The 15,082-nt window shown below is 39.0% G+C and overlaps 1 protein-coding gene across 2 annotated transcripts in view; it reads right to left on the bottom strand.

Moving 5' to 3' along the window:
* The window catches only part of NOSIP (nitric oxide synthase interacting protein), a 19,530-nt gene continuing 4,448 nt past the window's right edge, over positions 1-15,082 (bottom strand). For both annotated transcript variants that reach the window (XM_072426972.1, XM_072426973.1), the window contains exons 3-9: positions 14,166-14,271; positions 13,760-13,841; positions 11,544-11,685; positions 10,598-10,725; positions 9,382-9,569; positions 8,107-8,215; positions 1-379 (exon numbers count right to left, since the gene is read on the bottom strand). In XM_072426972.1, coding sequence (XP_072283073.1) covers positions 308-379; positions 8,107-8,215; positions 9,382-9,569; positions 10,598-10,725; positions 11,544-11,685; positions 13,760-13,841; positions 14,166-14,271 — 827 coding nt within the window. In that variant the 3' untranslated portion in view covers positions 1-307. The remainder of the gene's footprint in view (positions 380-8,106; positions 8,216-9,381; positions 9,570-10,597; positions 10,726-11,543; positions 11,686-13,759; positions 13,842-14,165; positions 14,272-15,082) is intronic.

Here is a 15,082-nt window from a genome sequence, read left to right as displayed (position 1 = left end):
TAAACAAAAAATGATTTCACTTTAATATTCTGTAAGAATATGTACAAATTTTCCACACCACATAAAGTAGAGCAATATGCAACTGTGCATCATTGAAAACAGAAGGGAACATGCCAACAATGACTTGAAGCGAGTTTCTTTTGTCACTTATCTAATATTCACTTCTATATAGCAGTCACGGCCCATCAATGGGCCGATGCCTACTGCACAAAAAAAGGAATAATCCATGGTGTATAACATTATCCGTGAATAGGAAGGGAAATTGAAGAAGGGTACTGAATGGAGAGGTGTGTGGTGTAAATACTTTTCATGCCTGCATGACTGGTCGAGCTTCTTTAGCTTGCAGCTGTACTCCTGATCCGGAGAATCCTGTGCCACCCTGTAGAGAAACAATTCATTATCATATGCACAGTAAGGGTAAAGTACAGTATTAGTAGATTCAGTGAATGCATAAGCAAGATATTAATTAAAAAAAAATTAAGTTATCTCCTGAGGATGGAGCCTCAGCATATAGCCACATTTTACAGCTGTTTGCCATGGCACCACTGGATTACCAGCGCTTTAAACAACCACATTGCTTTCTTCTGCCACCTGTGGGACTGGGCACATGCAGGAGCAGCAACAGGAGCTGGAGCTTAACTTGATTGCAGGTTCCTCCTCTCTCCTGGAACTCACCTGCTGCTCTCAGCCTGATATTCTAGTGGCATTTTAGTGCACAACATCTCAGGGGAGGGGAAATGCTTCACTGGACCAATGTATCCCCCCCCCCCCCCCCGCCTTGGTGGACTATAACTGCCAGCACCGCTCCCTACCAACCATTAAGCTGTTGGGTTGTTGCTACTTTTGAATCCCTTAATTTTACAACCCTGTACCTCAGATTTCCACACCAGGACCTCAAACAAAAGAACAGCAATATCTGTGACAGCTTTTCTGACCCTGCACCTGACCTGATCGGGTCCCTTACTCTGACCTGCCACAGCCTCTCCAGGAGTCTATCATTTATACCGAGATCATTCTTAATGGGCTCTCCTTTAAGGCCATGGATATTTTACAACTGAATGACCCTGGACCACCAGACAAATTAGCAGATATCTCTTCTACCTACCTTTACTACATACAAGTAATGAACTGATGTCTCTCTTTTCTGGTTTGTCGGCATTCTGGGTTCCCCAGGGTAATTCTGTCATGTTTTTTTTTCTATTTAAATCTTTATTGAGATAATTCCAGGTACAAAAATACATTGCGTTTACAAATATCAAAATGTACACTGTAATAAACAAAATAAAACAACAATATCACATGCATGTATGAACAGTATTATGAAATGTGGAGCACCTGGAACATCTCCGGAACCATTTTTTACATGTAAAAAGTAACAAGTAAAGAAAAGGGGAAAAGGAAAAGGGGGGGGGGAAGTAAAAGTGAGGGGAAAAGTGGGAAGGTTACATTAAAAACAGAAACATTTAATTTACACAACAAATTGTGTTTAGAACTTTCTTTGGTACGAATGGAACTTTTAGGTATGAGACTACTGTGAGGTGAGGGCAACAAAATCGGGATTGGTACTGAACTGAATCCAGTAAAACCAAGTTTGAGTAAATTTTTCGAAAGTTCCTGAGTCTGTGGACATCAGGTCTTCCATACGATATATATCTGTAACTCTCCCCAGCCATTGTCCAACTGATGGTGGTGTCTCACTTTACCAACATGAAGGAATTCAGGCTTTACCTGCATTCAAGAGATGGCGTAGAGAATTTTTTATTGTTTCCCTGTCATGTTAGAAATGAGCAACAACACCAGTTCCGGTCTACTCCTTATATCTATTGACTAAGGTCATAGGTAAGTTTTGCGACAGCTTCCCAAAATGGTGCAAGTTTTGGACAATCCCAAAATATATGAAGTAGGTAACCTTGAGCCACCTTACATCTAGTGGGTAGCTTGTAATTCATTTCTTGATACTTATTGCTTACCGAAGCTTTATGGCCAAAGTGTAATTTACTCTCCTATTGCTTGTCTGAATTTGAAACCTTGTCTGAATTTGAAACCCAAGTCCTCCTCTCATCTAGTCACAAATGCTGGCGTATCTCCATCAGTTGGCGTGATGAGGTCGCTATATGCACATGACAGAGAACCTCAAACACATGTTTGAGAATACACAGCGAATCTAATGGCAAAAGTGGGCGGGTAAACCTGGAAGGAGAAGGGCAGGATCTGAAAAAGTATGTCAATTGAATACTGCACCACACACTCAAGGCCGACAGATCATGATCAGCTTGCAGATCTGTGAATGAACCCCCATGCATCTCCCCTCAAAAAAATGTCTGGCTCTAAAGAGCCCTTTGGCCCACCACATTCGAAATATCCGATCTGAGTGGCCAGTGGAGAAATCATCATGACCAAACACAGGTGACAATAGAGATGGGAAAGCAGAAACCCCTTGTGTCTGAAAATATTTTGCAATTGCCTTTAAGGTGGGACCTATCAACAGGTCCTTGGTCATCTTTTTGAACCGCCATGGGAGCCCAGGCTAGAGTATCAATTGGAACCCATGGGACTTCATTTTCTAAATGCACCCAATGCCTGGAATGTTTGTTCGTACACCAATCTATTAATCTAGCTAGGTGTGTTGCTCTATGGAATAACACATGATTGAGAAAAGACATTCGACCATACATCCTAGGTAAGCACAGAATTTTCGTGCTTATTCTCGGAAACCAGATAAATTTGGTGAATTCGGATTTGAAAGCATTAAGCATCCATACAGGGATCTAAACAGGCAGGGCTTGTAGGAGGTATGATAGCTGAGGCATCACATTCACTTTAAGGATGTTACACCTTTCAAACTATGTGAACGTATGTTGTCTCTACTTACGGAGATCTTTGCAAATTTCATTGAGAATAGGAAGGAAGTTTAGATCGGTTATATTTGGTAATCGAGCTGGGATCTGGGTGCCTAGATTTTTACAGGAGGTGGCTCACCTAAAGGGGAAATTTGTTGATATTAATCTGTGGGTATTACATGGAATGGAGACGTTTAGTGCCTCTGACTTCCGGAAATTGATTTTATAGTTGGATAGTACCGAGTATCGTTCAAGTTCTGTAATCAAATTTGGGATGGACGTATGTAGAGAAGATAAGATAGAAAAGTAGGTCATCTGCATATGCTGCAATTTTTTGCTCTATTGTCCCTATTCGGACTCCTTTAATATTTGTATTAGCACAGATGTGACGTAGAAAAGGTTCAATTGTGAGTATCAAAAGGAGGGGGGAGAAAGGGCAGCCGTCTCGTTCTATTTGTAATGCTGAATGCCTTAGACAGTTCCCTGTTAATTCTAATCCTCGTTGCTGGAGTCATGTACAGATCAACTGCTGGAGACGCTCGGGGAGACCCAGATGTTGCAGGGTTGCATGGAGAAAGATCCAACTGACCCTGTCGAATGCTTTGCGCTCAGTGGACAGGAGCATTAGGGGGATACCTGGTGAATGAGCATAGTCAATGACATTTAGGGTTCTAATAGTGTTATCTCTGGCTTCACGGTGTGGAAGAAAGCCACTTTGATCAAGACCAACAATATCATTAGGCACAGGGGATAACCTATGGGCAAGAATAGCCGTAAAGAGCTTCAGGTTGCAATTTAGCAACAAAATTGGTCGATAACTCAAGCAGGCCTGGGAGTCTTTATTTGGCTTTAGAATCACTGAGATATGCGCAGATAGGGTATCAGGAGTAATCATGTGATCCTGCGAGATAGCATTGAAGGTATCGATCAGCTGGGGGTCAAGGGAATTGAAGTAGTTTTGTAATAAGTCAGAGTAAACCCATCAGGCCCTGGAGCTTTACTGGAGGCTGCTGGAGATACAGCTGCCTGAAGCTCTTCTAAAGTAATATATTTATCTAATAGATCCTGGGCTTTTTCTGGGATCACCTTGATTTGAAGTGTGTTTTGGGTGAAGGTTGTATAGATGGTGGTAAAAAGTGTGCAAAGAACTCGTGATATCTGCATTAGCCATACACCAATCTGTCCGCGGAATCCTTGATGCTAGAAATGCACATCTTGGCCTGCTTTTCTTTGATTGCTCTAGCTAACATTTTCCCACAGTGACCAGTGTGTTCATAATAGTGCCTCCTGCAATGAAGGAGTTGGGATTTGGCTTTGATAAAGATCATTGATTTGTTTACGGGTGTCTAACAGTTTAGTCTCCAAAGAGTCACTATGTTGGTTCTTATGTTAGGTTTCCAATTGGCGAAGCTTCGCCAGAAGGGAAGTCAACTTTTCTGTCCTCGGTTTTTTTTTTAATCTGCTGCCCTGCTGAATGAGTAACCCTCTTATATAGCACTTATGGGCCTCCCATACAGAGAATGGGTTTGCTGTCGTGTCTTTATTCAGTGCAAAGAATGTTTCAATCTCGTCTCTAAGCTTTTCATAGAATTTTGGCGTCTCCAGCAGTAGATCATTGAGTCTCAACGTAGTGACTTTAGATGCAATATAGGTTGCCGATACAGAAATAGTTATATGGGCGAGATCCGAGAATATTGTGCCTATATCAGAAGATGGTATTTGCGGGATTGCGTTGTGCAATATGGGAAAAAAGTATTTTCGGAAGTAGGACTTATGGACTCTTGGGAAGCTATTTTACCCTGCAGAATTTTGAATCTGCCTTCCGGGTCAGTTTTAAATGACTGCTGTTCCCATGGAACTGATCTCAAAACCAGAATGCTCACACCTCTGGACTTTGAGTCTGGGGAGGAGCTATGGTATGACCATTGGAATTGTCTGTTACTTAGGTTCGGTATTTTGTCGTGTCTAAAGTGAGTTTCCTGTGGAAACGCAATATGACATTTGGCCTTGTGAAGATTATTTGACAGGATAGACCTCTTGGTTGGAGATTTGAGGCCTTTAGCATTAAGGGATAGTACTTTATTTGTCATGTCGGGTATGACAGTCTTTAACCTGTCAGAATGTGTACCTGTGCCTCAGAACAAGGGCATGGGTGGTGGGAAACTAACAACAGTAACAGGGACGGGGTGTAAAGATAGGAATGGGGGATACTGGGAAACAGTAGGTGTAATTCTGTCATGTTTAATATAGGTTGCCCCATGCACATTTTGAAAGAAATTATATTCATTTTGTTTCATTCACAAATAATATACGTAAGTTACTGAGCCCTAATGTTGCTCAAAAGGGACAATTGGGTGTGGTTATGTAACATATCTTAGGATTTGTATTTTCTTACTAGAGGAAGGGCATAGTTCTCCCCAGAGGTTTTTAGCCGCTTGCTCCGCCCAGCTGATTTGAATACCCCGCCCAGCTCTTCTCGGCAGCTCTCATCCTCGGATGCACGGATCTCAGTGAGGCTGCTCTGTGCTCTGTGTCATCCATTCAGAGGATTGCTGCCAATGAGAGGTGAGCATACAGTTCCAGCCTTCATGTGAAGGAGACACAGGCAGCCCCGCCCCCATCTCATAGCACGAGCTCGTATTTCTATTTTAAAAAAAATCTGCCTGTGAAATGTATCCAGTGTGTGTAAAGTCTGCATGTCATTCTGCATCCTCATAGCTCTCTGTGTACAAACCTCCATATCTCCTAAGCTGTATGTCACAATGACCTGTAATTTTCAGGGTGTACAGGGGACCCTCATAGATACTAGTTACTACAATTTCAGGCCCCCAGATTTATCGACGCTGGAGGACGACGCTGGAACACGGACCCGACGCTGGATGAGCACAGCGGGACCAGGTAAGTGAGATTTTAATATAGTGAGAAAAGTACGGGGTTAACGATAATTGCAACTTTTTTTTGCACGGAAAAGTACGGGCTTAATGGTTGGGAGGTTAAAGAGTGACTTTCTCTGTTATGTAATGGAAAAATGTGCGTTTTTTGTTTTTACACTTTTGTGGAGAGGACCTCTCCCCTTCATTCTTTACTGCCATTTCGGTAAAGACCGAAGGGGAAATGCGCAGCCTCCTGGGATGTTTGTGTCACATATCCCAAGAGGCTCTGCACTGCTCCTTGTGTGCATGCACCTTCAGAGGCTTTCTCATAATGTAAAAAAAAAAAGTGTTCAATCTAATGCATGCGCAGTGCAAGGCAGCATTGGATGTACAAGTGAGCATTAGAGAGAAGGTGGAAGCTGAGCCAGCATAGGCCTGCTGGGCTAATTTTGTAAAAGAATCAAGTGAAAAAAAATGTTTTCACAAAAGTTCACTTTAACTAAATATAGACAAAGGAGCACATCTGAAGTTAGGCTGAATTCACATCGGCAGTAAGGTTACATTTGTCCATTCCTCATGCCAGGAACCACTGCTGGTTAAAAAACTTCTAGCTCTGAAAAAGCCCAGCACTTACCACCTGTTATCAATCCCAGATGCTCAGCACTTACCGCCTGTTACCAATCCTAGGGGCCTAGCACTTACCACCTGTTACCAATCCTGGGTGCCTAGAATTTACCGCCTGTTACCAATCCTAGGTGCCCAGCACTTACCACCAGTTACCAATCCTAGGGGCCTAGCACTTATGGCCCATTACCAATCCTAGGTGCCCAGCACTTATGGCCTGTGTACATAGAATAGAAAAATTGGATATACTAACGGGGCAGGCATTACAAAGTTGTAACAAATAATTACTGGATACCCATGGCATAAACAACTGGGAGCGCTAAATTTGCCGTGTTTTTCCACACCCCCTTTTTTACCACCCGGCTACAGCTTCCTACCACCCGGCTGAAAAAAATTTCTGGGGAGAAAACTGAAGGGTATTGGTAACCGGACTTTACACTGAAACCCTCCTTCTCCATCGGGGACATCACCGGTTTCTGGACGCTCACTGGGCGACTAGACCCAATGGGTATACCTGGCTAGATTTTCCATGTTATTCTTAAGCTTTAACCTCATCTTTTCAATCTGCCTCATTGCCCCAGGTACAGTCTCATAGCCTCAAACACCTACTCAACAAAAGAGTGCCATATAAAATAAAATTTATTGATTTGGATACAGAAAGCACATAAGCTCTGGTTACAGTAGAAATAGCTAGACTATTAGGCAAATTGCTTAGTGGCAATTATTACTCCCAATTTAGTTATGGTGGGGATTTTTAACACTGCAATATATCCCAAACTAGATGAATCAAACCTCCAGAAGCCTATTCCTCACACCATGCCTCAGAATTAAAACATTTGCTGTCCCAGACTGGTTTGATTATTTCTTTCTTAAGAATTGATTACTTCCTGACCTATGAAACTTTAGTATTGAGGGTGCCTTCCTCTTCTATTGGTCTTTCTAGTGAACCACGCTCCAGTGTCCGTCTCTCTACAACTGACTAGATCGTTTTATAGACCGCAGCTATGGAGGTTTCCTACATTTTTCACGAAATTCACTTTTTATCTTATTCTTAAAAGCTAGCTGGGCAAAAAAAGCCTAAATGACAATTTAAAGCAATGGGACACTAAATTACTCTGGCAAATGTTGAAGAAGTTTTAAAGGTGGACTCAAAGTTGGCACTCTTCTGTTTAGATTAGTCAGACCATATGGCCCCAAATGTCACATTTTGAAGACAACTCTGTTACTACTCAAGTGAGGCAATTACTACAAATCCATCCTACAGTCAGACAATATTAGGGAAAAATTTACCCTCTCAGCCCGATTTCCTTAAAAACCTGCAAGTTATCCACCATGCAAGGAGATTTATTTAACACCCCCATTACAGGAGATAAGATACACAAAACTATAGGCTTCATGGCCTCAGGTAAAAACTCCAGGCCCTGACAGTAATTTTATAAATTACTTTGTGATGACCCAACCCCTCTGTTTATAGAAGTCTGTAACACCATCTTAACACATACCCCATTTCTAACTCTAGCAAGGCCTACACCATGCTTATGCTTAATACTCCTTATTGATCCCCCAGTCATGGGCATTATGGGTTTAATAAACTTATATACACTGAATATACATTTTACATTTTTTAAAATGTGTATACAAGATAGAAAAGGTTGCTTTGGGATAGCAGTGCAAAGGTGTGTAAAATAAAATCCTAAACTATTTTTAAAATTGTAAAACTCCTGAAGGTATTACAGACACCCTAAGAAAAACAAAAGGATGACACTTACTCTCTGCAAAACGATAATATCCTTCTCTGTCAGCTTCTCTCCACTGATTGGGTCGGTCATATCTTTTTTGATCAATTTCTCAACACACTCCAATGTGACCACAGCTCCCCTAAGCCAATAGATGAAAGTAAGTACAAGAAAAAAAATTCAGATGCACCTATACATATACACAATTTTATGCTAGTGTTTACTATAAAACTGTATTCTATTTTTAAACCGATGGGGAATAATTTTTAAAGCAGAATTTTGGTCTTTGCAGTGGGCCCCCTTTCTAATCACTTAATTGCAAGCTTTGGCTTGTGGATGAAAAATTGCTTACTAATATACAATGGGACTTGCTCCTCCCTGATGTATGTTTTACCCTCTTTGTGTGACTAGTCTACAGAAGCCACTGTCCTTCATTTCCCATTTCTTTGCATCCCCGACTTCATCCTGTACAATGCAGAAGCAGAATTCCAGTACTGTACGGGTGAATACTGAGGGCGTTTAATATGTCTCCATATTTATCCTGCCCTAAGCAGTACAGTTGCAAAGCAGGAAAAGTTTTCATCAGTGGACTTCGGGCTTATAATAAATATAATATTAGGCATCAACTGAATTGAGAAACTGTAGTAGCCATTATGACCTCCAGGCGTCAGTACCTTTCCTCTCTAATATATTTTAAAGTGAAAATGTTCAGTATAAAATGGATCTTCACTATGAAAGGTGATTGGTAGAAAACAGTAACTACATGATTAAGTAACACATAAAAATAAATAAAATCAGATATGATAAAAAAAAATACACTGCATTTACATCCCACACAAAAGCAAAATAGTTAACTGACAAATTTCATCTGAACAGCAACCCAGTTTCACTAGTACAGTCTATTGTGTAAATATCTATTGCACATTACAGTAACCTAATTTACAAAAAACATATTTTCAATGTTCTCAAAATTATTATATGGTAAGTGTTACTCCTATATTTTTTCTTCGACAGTTATTTAAAAAAACACATATAATTTGGGTATGCTGCTGATTTCCTTTCTTTCCCCCTTCATGTACTTATTAGTTAGTGGTCTTGTAAGCAAAGTGCTAGTCATATGATGTCTGTAAATGCAAAAATATGATGTCTGTAAAAAAAAAAAAAAAAAAAAAATAACTACTGTAACATGTTCTATACGGAAAAAGGTGTATAAACCTTTTTATTATGTATCAGTTTGAAATCATTGGTTTGAGTGCCCTTTTCTAGTCTTCATAAAAGCAGGCTATGTGGAGTTCGATTTGAACTTACGAAGGGCGAAGAATTGCACAAGGTACAGAATTGCCAAGCATATCTCGCGTCACTGCACACATGTATCGATCTTGACGGTTAATGAGACCAACCCGATCCACTTTTTCATCTACTTTAGTAAACTTCACAGTGATCAAATCTTTCATCTTCAGAGGTTTCCCACTCATGGGGCAGTAAACATTTTTGTCCTGTCAGAAAACAGTAATGAGAATTTAGTGTGCAAATTTCAAAATTTCATTTGAATGGAAATACCTTTAAAGTGTATAGCCCAAAATCTATTTGGATTAACTTCGATGCATGTTAAGTTTGATTATTTTATAGTAATTATCACACATCCAAATAGGATGAATAAGTTGCCAGTAGCTCGCACCGCACTTTTTAGGTTTGCTGCTAATTTTCTACATGTACCAAAGAAACTTTCTGGTGAAGCCAATTAATCTAGCTGTATGCGTTTGGAGATGATGAAACCAGGACTATGTAACTGCAATGTTCAAGCATTAGCAAAGTCTACTTAGACGCAGGCACAAGGAAAATTGTGCTAAAAAGTCTGTTTTATGATTACACCAGTTTACTTTTCATCTTGTTACTCCACTTTTAGTTTAAAATTTAAAAAAAAAAAAAAACTACATAAAGCATTGATAATATTTTGCTATTTAATGTTACTCAGAATTCATATTTTAGTTTGCAGCTTCTAAAGTTTTTGAAACTGTCATAAAGTTCAAGCAATATAGCAACCCTGGGACATGGGTTTTTTTCCGTAAGGCTTTTCCGTAAGACTTTTTTATTGGAAAAATGCAGACACTGACTCTGGAACACTGAGATATGAATAGGTAAACATAGAAAAACCAGATCCTCCTATTGAGGGGTCAACCTGGAAAAGTCATAGTGGAGCAAACACCAAAAACAAAATTTCATCAAAACAGAAAAAGGTAGGAATGTGGAACAAAGTTTGGTAAAATCCTATTCTATATGTGGAGTAGTTACTATTGTGGTTTTCAATCACAACAGAGAAGGAGGTATCGCCTTTCTAGTTGTGATGTATGAATTGCAAAAGTGGGTGAACAAAATTAGGAATCCTTTTGCAGATAAGGCTGTTCACGTATTTGCATTAGCCATTTTACCTGGATTTCAGCTTGCAATTTTTTTGTCTCCTATTTTGCAATTAAATCAACACACTTCTATTGTGTATTTTCTTTTTTTTATTTTGAATACTCACTGGCTTTTTTACAAGTGTGGATTTGGCCTCTGGTGTCAGCGATGGGATCCAAAAGCTGGGAAGCTGCTTACTTTTATCCTCACCACTCTGCTGACTGCTGCCGGCCTCTTCTTCTGAACCATTGCTCTCTTCAATTTAAAAAACAAATAACAAACAAAAAAATAACATTACACTACCACCACAAAATTGTTGTTTACATTAGAAAACATATAACAGATCATAGAACCAAACCATGACAAAGAAATTTACAATGCAGGAAATAGGGCCGTCAGCTCTGGAAGTGATTTGTGGCATATACCAGGTCCAAAAGTGTTGCTGGACACTTACAAATCCTCTACAATAAAAAAAATAAATGATGGGCACTCAATGTACAAAATAGCCAGATCACATTTTTTATATTTGTAAAAGTAGAGGGCCTCTTTATAGAGTAAAAACAACAGTTGTGTGAATTGTGTCATAAGATAAGGACTCTACACAACAAGAGTCATCTCCAGATAAGGATAAAACAGAGGATTTGGGAAAACTTGGATATTTGTCAGAGAATTTCTACTACTACTACTACTAGAATTTGTATTACTAATACAATAATTTAATCTCATTAGGTGATATACAATCTTAATGGCAGCATGGAATATTTATGTTAGTGTTCAGCTAATTGCACTTTTAACTTTTAGGGACACTGCATCTTTCCCCATTGGAAAAAAAAAAAAAAGAGTGAATCAAGTGGTTATGAGTGCAGACCCAGATGATAAGGAATTAGCTTGGAAAGCACATGGTCAAACTTCAGAACAGAAACAGGCTAGAATCAGCAACAAAGTGAAAAGATCATCCACAGGGAATATTTTTTCCCCTCAACAAAAGTAGTTACACTTCGAAGGGGGAAATTAACAATCCTGCAGACTACACCAACAATGATGCATAAGGAATGTTATAACAAAGACCATACCCATTTTCTTTAAGAAGGGATTGAGTGGTTTACTGATGATAGACATTTCCTTATCAAGAAATGCTTTCATTTTGGAATCTTTAGCAGCTTTACTTAATTCTTCTATTTCTGCCTTCTTCTCATTCTTCTGTTTTTCATACAACTGTGCGATATAAAAAAAAAAAACAAAAACAAAAAAAAAAAAACTCAATTTTTATACTGCATCGATTGGAAAGTTGCAGCAATTCTAGCACCAGGCAATCAAAGCCTAGATATTAATATTCACTTTGCATAAAGACATTTTGCTTCTCTTATTTGATTTAGGTGTGAGTCTGATTACAGGTGTGAGTTGCAGATTTGTAATGGTTACGATTTAGGACTTATTTACATAATGTGCAAAGGGCTGTGTTATTCAACACAGGACCAGTTCCATAACAAGCCGAAATCTATCATTTTCAATAGGATTCATTCCGTGATAACTGAAATTGTTCCATGTAAACACACAAAAAAAAAAAGGGTGCTGCAACAAATGTCAATATCACAATATGCTACAACGCACATTAAGGAAATAAATTTACTGTTGCTTCAGCTTTGCAAAAACCTACACATCAATGAATGGTGTTAGAAAAATGGAGGTCAAGGAACATCCTTTGCCCTGACTCACTCTTTGTGGATCAGCTGCAGGGACTAAGAACTTTAAAATCCTCTCCAGATAGTATCACTGCCCATCCGAGCAGCATAGATTGTGACCTCAACTCTACTGTGTTGCATATTTGGTGGGAGTGCAGTTGATAAAAAAATTCTGGGATGACATTCTTTCTATATACAGTGCCTATGCCCAAGTCACACTGATCAATACACCAGCTGTATGTTAATTATCTACGATCCCAAGCTCTTTACCGGCTGCTAAGAAAGGCAATCAGTGCCATTCTTTGACTGCTGCTAGAGCGGCGATACCATGCCACTGACGCTCCCCCACCCCTCTATGTGTATGGCTTTCGGTGTTGAACAGTATACAGCATATGGATGAAGACCAGGATACCTGGTCTGCTTGGAAGTTCTTTAGAGATTCTGATTGTTACCTGCTTACCTCGACTGAACCCTAGGCTGACTGGTTCATCAGCATATGAAGCGACATGGCAGTAACTCACCCTTCTCCCATTCCCATATTTTCTGCCCCCCGTTCTTTTTCTATTTTTAGACTTAGAGATCCTTCCCCCATTTGACTTTTATCCATGTCCAAGCCCTTACACCCGTGCCCCACAAAACTTGCACACCACTTTGGACACAAATACAAGTAATGTTTAGTTTATGAAGAAAGTGAATTTCCTTAGTCAAGAGTTTTGGTTTGCGGCAGTGTTTCCCTCTCTGCAATTTCCATATTGTTATTAGGCCATAAATGCAACCTTATGCTTCCTTCTATGCCAAAATGTCGTTGATATTTTGTGTATTTTGTATTTTTTTTAAATCCTTTTCAATAAACAGAATAAACTAAAATGAAATCAAATAAGTTTCTGTGAATTACTATGTTTTGCAAATCACTCTAACTTCCTCAATTGCAGGTCATTTGTAAGTGACATTTCATTTCATAAACTCATATTGGTTAAAGTTGTAAAAAATGAGACCAAAGGAATCTGTTGCCTGAAGCAACTTGATCAGGTTTTAGTTTTACTTATGTAACCAAGACTGAGAACAAAGGACTAGAAACTGACAGCTTGATACAGACAACTGTGTAATTTAACAGGAAACTACTAACAACTGGCTCCTGTTCTATCTTTCTATACAGTGCTTGAATAATCTAGCGGACTTATAGGGGAGAATGCCTACAGCTTTACAAACAGATAGTCAGTAGGTTTGCATCGATTTCCAAAGGATTCAGAAGAAACAACATTTCAAGCACATGGTAGGTGCTGTTAGCTATGCTACAGCCATTGAGAATTTTAAAGGAGTGTACTGAGAAGAATATGGAGACTAAACTGATCCCAACAGCTGTATGGAAGATGGTCAATTTGAATATTTACTAACTCTTGATATATTTTATTTCAGTGCTATTTTTTGTGTGTGCAGAAATTAAACAAAATTTCAGTGATTAGCACAACTGAACGGTGTTCCTTTTTTGGCAGCTTAAAGTGTTTACAAAATGTTAAAGCTCGATAGAGAAAAAAGGTCTACTTGAACTTCTGTCAAATGGAAATATGTTGCTACTTGTGTAGAACCTCAACGTAATTATACATCACCTTCATCTGACGAGCAATCTCCCTCTTTTGGTGCAAGATGTATTCCAAGATTGCTTCTTTCTCATAGATGTATCCATCTGGCCTACATAGATAAGGTATCATGAGAAATCATCATCTTTAGAGGCACAGTATAGCCAATCAGAAAATATTAATTCAGCTAGGAATCAAGCTGTGACCCCCTTTGCAGCTTTTAGAGGGAACCTACAATTATACATTAAAGTATCTACTAAGCAAAAATTTCTGTATATAATAAATTTAATTTATTAAACTTCTTCTAATATAAACTTTGCTGAATAGACCAGAAGTATATATTACACCCACTTGATGAAGTGCGAATTGCTCATTGAAAGTACAGTGATCCCTTAAAAAATAGCTATAACTAACTTGAGTGTCATTTAATACTCACGTTACCACTGGATCTTTACATGGCTGAAGGGATAAACAACAACAATCAAAATCCTTCACAGCATCTTTGCTGAGTCTTACAGTCTGTGTTCCATATCCAGAAGCAGCTGAAAAGAAAATTGTGACTGTTTGACCAGTGTTTCACAACCATATCCACAAGTAGCCCAGCAGAAATTTCTTAAAACGGGACCTTTTTCTAGAACTCTATCTATAAGAAAACCTATCAAATGAAATCTGCAATTTCATTTTTATTCAAACCTGTACAGTACCCACAGAGGGCAAACAGTAGCATCCCTACATATCAAGCACGCCTTTGGCACAGTTATTTCTATGTGTTTCCCTGCTGCAATTGTAGCTTGCATAATTCAACTCTGACAGGTTCTCTTTAAAAAAATTATTCAAAGGTAAAATCGCCATAGTTATATAATCAGGTAGAAAAAAAAAAAAGACATAATTCTATCATGTTTACCCATTAGGGAAATAAACATATCCCAGATTAAACTCTATAGTCATAGTTGATCCAAAGGAGGCAAACACACCCTGGTTCAAGCAAGCATGCAGCAACAGGGGAAAAAAATTCCTTCCTGATCTTATGAGCCAATCAGATCTTCCCTGGATCTCCAGTCCGTTGTCTTTACTTGAACTTGAATACCTAGTTAAATTCTGTGGTTCTAGAAAAGCATCCGGCTTTTTCCTCAAGCAATCTATAGTAGTTGCTGAAACTACTTCCTGAGGGAGCCGAAAGTGAATAATCGGTCAATGAGTTCTCTATATGGACTGTTTATATGTTTATACAGGGTGATCATATCGCCTTAACATTTCTTCTTAAAGGAGAATAGATTCAGTTCAGCTAATCTCTCCTCATAGCTGAGCTCCTCCATTCCTTTTATTAGTTTAGTTGCCTTTCTCTGCACTCTC

Source organism: Pyxicephalus adspersus, chromosome 11 (assembly GCF_032062135.1).
Source record: "Pyxicephalus adspersus chromosome 11, UCB_Pads_2.0, whole genome shotgun sequence".
NCBI classification, from domain to species: Eukaryota; Metazoa; Chordata; class Amphibia; order Anura; family Pyxicephalidae; genus Pyxicephalus; species Pyxicephalus adspersus.
This window is presented reverse-complemented; position numbering and strand designations above follow the sequence as displayed.